At 37.8% G+C, this 5,622-nt stretch overlaps 1 protein-coding gene across 2 annotated transcripts; it reads left to right on the top strand.

Annotated features, from left to right (window-relative positions):
• The first annotated feature begins 213 nt into the window (after positions 1 to 213).
• LOC117422668 (complex I intermediate-associated protein 30, mitochondrial-like) lies at positions 214 to 5,622 on the top strand. Of its 2 annotated transcripts, none has more exons than XM_058987415.1 (5): positions 214 to 729; positions 1,577 to 2,174; positions 3,006 to 3,191; positions 3,880 to 3,954; positions 5,200 to 5,622. In XM_058987415.1, exons 2-5 carry the CDS (start codon positions 1,674 to 1,676, stop codon positions 5,338 to 5,340), a joined length of 903 nt encoding a protein of 300 aa, XP_058843398.1. In that variant the 5' UTR covers positions 214 to 729; positions 1,577 to 1,673; the 3' UTR covers positions 5,341 to 5,622. The 2 variants fall into 2 exon arrangements, with proteins under 2 accessions (XP_058843398.1, XP_033893803.3); XM_034037912.3 differs by having other exon boundaries at positions 1,573 to 2,174.

The following is a 5,622-nucleotide window of genomic DNA, read 5'->3' as shown; positions in this document are numbered from 1 at the left end:
GCGTCGTTGAGTTACTTTACTGACGTCACAGGTTTTCTTCCTCCAGGCTGAAGTCAGCTGGTGGCCATGTTGGTGAAGTTAACATAACAAGCCAAAGTTGTAATAAAACCATATCCATAGATATAAAAGGAGAACATTGGCTATTACGTAATTTTGGTGTGTAAATTGGAACGCCATCTTGCCCCATTTGTTCGCATAGATAGATGTCAAATTATTATCTTTAGCGCCACCTAAAGGCTAAAACCTGTTTATGATGAGTGGGATTGACAATGTTCTGTGCATATTTTACGGAATTTGACTAACGTATTAATCGTATTAATATTTTTAAAGCCTGTCGTGGGGAAGTTTCAAATTGTAGATGTTGGTCAGTTAATGTTAATTTATTAATGAGAGTACATATAACTATACGTTTACTTGGAGATTACTCGTAAATCAACAATCTAGCAACAGACTGGGGTGAATATTTAGAGTAGCTCCGTTTTCCATTCGGACTGAATAACATGACGGACCACTTATAGAATTTCTGTGTTCGGGGAAGATTTTTTACCATGTAGATCAGCTTTTAACAGCTATATGTCTATAGTAATACAATGTAAAACGTATTTGCAGTTTGGTATACGAGAGATTATATTTATTAAGGTACAATTTTCAGTGGTGTGTGTTTCACTGATCGAGTCCGGATGCACTTCTCTTTCGCAAGAGAAATCCGTGTGACCTTAACTTTGGAATGTAAGTAATTTGTATAATCTGGAATTAAAATATGTAATTATTTTTGGTGCAAATGGTTTAAATACCAGGTTTGTGCTTTGCAGATCCATTTGTGTTACACAGTTAATTCTGATAAAGCCATGCTGGTCCAGTGAGACAAGGAATTTCGTTTAAGAAATGCACACAAATGGTATCCATAAGAAAAAAATATCCGAACGTTCAGCTCTGTGGGTCCAACGGCGCCCCCTCCCGACTCCTGAGCCAATTGAGTTGTTCAATAGCTCAAATTTAGAAGCATCTAAAACTATCACTATAAAATGTGATGATAGTTTTACCTCAGTGTCATTTGTTTGGATTCTTTTATCGCAAGAAACATTTGTCGCACAGACATGTTACATGTTTCCTGCAAGTACAAGTTAAATTGGTGTTATAACAGTGCGAATGTCAAATCCTCTCAGTATGAAACAACAATATGGTCAAGTAGCTTGTGTCACATTAGAGATCGATTCTAGCTTGTATATTGCTAACATTTCTCCCTGTAGTCTCATTATTGTTGCAGAATATATTCACACCGCTTATAAATTTAGTGGACATTTTTATAATTGTTTTTTTTAAATTGTCAAATTATGCCAGATATGAAAAAAAAAATATGGAAGCTACTGCAATTGGTACTAAACCAATGTCCTCAGTTAATGCTGAACAAACGCTTTCTGCGGTAGACCACCTTTACTCTAAACTTCAAGCTGGTCCATCTTGGAAAAGGTTTGTGAGTCAGAAAATATTTCTCGTATGCTCTGCTGTAATTGTTCCGTTTGCTTCTTTTGTGTTACTTCAAAATTATGCTTTTTTTTTTTTTGCTCAAAGACAGAGTTGACTAAAGAAAGACAACCAAACCCGGATTCATTCCTGTGCCATAAAGAATACCCTTTCCTGCAAGAAAACTAGGGGGGTTACTTTTATAGACAATGGCTTTGGTCACTAACAGACTGCTGTGTATTACAAACAGTCGTGCATACCTTAAAGCAAGCTTGTACCCTCTGTCCAATGGGGCACCCCCTGAACAGGCACGCAGCCGGAGCTATCGCAGGCCTGGTGTGCCACCGGAAAACATTCCTCCCTGGAAGAGAATTAACTTGAACTTTGCCAAGGGTGTAGAGGGTGTGAAAAAGCACTTTGGCCTCCTGAAAAAAGAGATGCTGGGTCGTTTCGAGGGACCAGAAGGGAGACCCTTAAAGGAGCACATTCTGGAGCAGACGCGGGTGATCTGGGAATTCCGGGGCCCGGAAAGCCTGGCACAGTGGGTGGCGTCTTCAGACAGGGAGATTGGAGGGAAGAGTGAGGCATATATGAAAATGGGTAGAAACAACCTTACCGCTCTGCTGTATGGGAACCTCTGCACTGACGTTCCCAGAGATGGGGAGACAAGATATAGTGGGTACTGCTCACTACGATCAAAACAGTTACTGGTAAGTACAATATGGGCTTCCCCCACATGTCCATTTGTGAGTGCTAGTGGAGCAGTTTTGTTGTTTGAGGACAAGGTACCGTACAGGAGTTCTTGAACATTGATGATGATATCATTCTCCACAAAGGATACATATCCCCAGCTACTGGGGAAACTTGCTACGATCATTATTTAGCACAATGTTAATACCGAATTTGATGACAATTGGATAAAGGTTTCTCCAGAGTAATGCAAAAAGTGTAAGTGTGACATACAGATGGACGGACAGACAGACAGACACTCCCTCTATATCCCCAGGATCTGATATATTCAATAACTTGTGCTACATAATAATACTAAGTTTAATTACAATTGAATAGATATGCAACAATGTGAAGTGTGACATACCACTACATATCACTATATCCCCTTATAATAACACTTACCAGATCTAGATCATACTCCATTCTGAATCAATACTAGTTTTCTGTTCCCACAATAAGCCACTCATTTCAGTAATAGCAGCAGCAATTTTTGCAGAAGGGAGCATGATCTGGATAAATCTGCTTATCAGAGGAATTCTCTTTGTCCTGGCGGGCGCTCCTGAGTAAAAGTTAAGAAAGGCTTTCCCCAGTTGATTTTTGATCTTTGATGTGTGAAATTAAAAAGTATCAAAACAATATGGATTGTTTAAAAATATATTGCTGCAGTAGAGACAGCATTAAATACTGCAGAGGGTTTCTGCAATGCAAAAGATAAACTGATGCAAACTGTATTTTGAAACAAAATAAATAAGTTTTTTTTGTAAATCTGAGTTGGTGCAACTTGGACTGTTGCTTTTATTTCCCAATAGGGTGCTTTTGATCGTAAGAAGCACCATGACTGGTCCAATTTCAACTCCCTCTACCTGCGTATCCGAGGAGACGGGAGACCCTGGATGATCAACATTGCAGCTGAAACATATTTCTCTCATCAGAAGGACGACATGTACAACTATTTCCTGTTTACTCGGGGTGGACCCTACTGGCAAGATGTAAAGGTATGGGATACCAGATATTTAATATATCCACAGCTGGGTTTACAGTTAAATATGGCTCACATTGCCTCCATATTTATAGCCATGTGACTTAAGTTGAGTATATAAACATAACACAGAGTTATTGGGATCTAATGAAGTGATCTAAACATCACCACTATTTAAGTATTGAAATATAACCAAACATGGCATTTGACTTGCTTTCAAAGAGAATACACCAGGGATTCACACATACTGTTTTAAATAAAACCCATTGTTTTAATATTTGATACAGCTCTATTCTATGATTGTCTTCATTTTAAAGAGTAACAGAGCACTGCAGCGCTTACAAGAAACACATTCCGTTACCTTTGCTGTGTCCCGTGTTGACATTTTTCAGTTACACGTGATGGGCCATAAATCAACTGGGGAACATATTCTCAACATTTGCTCTAGAGCGTTCTCAGTGCATCAAGATCACAGTGCATCAAGATCATCCTCCCTAAACAACAATGCTGGTTTTCTGTTCCCACAATACGCCACTCACTTCAATCACAGCACAAGCATTGTTGCAGTAGGGAACATGATCTGGCTACACTGCAGTGTTGACCCCACTGGCTTGTGTATTAACAAATGTTTGAACCAACCAATTTTCCAGCGCTGGTTACTTGAATTTAATTTAGTTTCTCTTCATTTTCTCTTCCAATTTTAGATTCCATTTTCAAAGTTCTTTCTTTCCAGCCGTGGGAGAATACAAGACAGCCAGCATCCACTCTGGTTAGACAAGGTAAACCATAGATGTTTTTGGGTAGTGGACTGGAGTATTATAGACAGTAGAACTCACCCACAAGACTGCTGGAGAAGACAGCACAGAGACATACAAATGATAATAACAAATATGTCCAGGTATAATTTAAGGCTCCTATTGCATAGCAGTTTGCGCCATTCCATCGTCTCCAAACCTCTGTCATGCTGCTGGACTTCTATAACCGAGGATTGCATCTTGGTATGATACATAAAACCGGTTTATTGAAGATTTTTAACCTGTACGTGTTGAGGACCCTTTATGTGTATGCATTGGTTTTCTTAATAAAAGTAACAGATAAGTCTGAGAGAGAAACATGTTTTGGAACACAAAACTTTTTGGGGGGGCACTGAAATATAAACATAAATTATTTATATATATATATATATATATATATATATATATATATATATATATATATATATATATATATATTGTATATATATACTTTATTTTATTTTAATTACTTTTGTACTATAAATTAAAATGTTTCTAGAATCCTGGCTGTGTAATAAATACATATTGTATTTACCAGCAGCTAAAAGTTTATTTAGCAGACACAAGACTGTATTTAACAATGTCAGAGAAAAAAGATTACCTGCTTATTTGAAGCGCAGTATAGAAGCTAAACAAGCCTCGTTGGATGTGAAGTAAACTACCCGATGCTGTCAACTCATTTATGCACAGAAGCAGGATGTGTATTTATTGAGATTTGTTTTACTTCACTTACTGCTCAACTCCTGTAACACCATAAGTAGAAAATATATACAAAAAGAAAAAAAATACTTTAATTACAAACAACCATTACGTTTTTAATGATCAATGGTTGACCCTGCATAAAATCCAAATGCAATGCTTAACTGGCAGCAACCAACAGTGAGGCTACCAGATAATTTTGGACCAAACTGGACGTGTTGTATTTGAAAATGTGTCTCTCCACCCCTCTGCACTAACTTCCTGTGGTATATGCAAGTTAAGTTTTTACCTTTGGAAATTACTAAAATAAAATCTTGTTTTGGTCAGTTTTATGTCACGAATGAGGAGGATGTTGCAAGTTGCATAGGGGCATAAAATGTCATAGTACAGCATCGGTAACAGGAGTGCGATTTAAATGGAAGTAGTAACTAGAGCCATAGATCCTACTTTATTTTGATTGTGACCATCGCATGGAAGTTGAAGTATAATATACATGTGTTTTACGGAGTGGGTTTTGGACTCTCTTTCCAGATCAACACTATTGGCTTTACCCTGGGTGACAAAGCTGATGGGCCATTTCAGCTGGAGATTGACTTCATTGCTGTGTGCAACGACCGGGCACACACAGAGGAGTTTGCTTATGAGCAGTACAAGAGGAATCCGGAAGTCTAACTTTTCATACTGGCTGCGCTTTGGGAAGATATGAATGTAAAAGTATTGAAATATACTTGATATGAACAGACCAGCTGCAAGTGTATTGGTTTTCAGAACAGGTGCACTTGCAGAGGGGGAGAATCTGATACATTGATGTATAGTTAGAAGTGTTTATATATTTACAAGAAAATCTATCTCTCTCTACATACACCAGTATACTGTGAATGTTTCATTATCTTGGCTGAATTGCATAAAACCTGTGTAAACAGTAGTACATCAACATTAAAAGAAACTATAGTA

This window comes from Acipenser ruthenus, chromosome 15, assembly GCF_902713425.1.
Source record: "Acipenser ruthenus chromosome 15, fAciRut3.2 maternal haplotype, whole genome shotgun sequence".
In the NCBI taxonomy this organism is placed as follows: Eukaryota; Metazoa; Chordata; class Actinopteri; order Acipenseriformes; family Acipenseridae; genus Acipenser; species Acipenser ruthenus.
The sequence above is the reverse complement of the archived record's forward strand: the minus strand, read 5'-3'. Positions and strand labels throughout refer to the sequence as shown.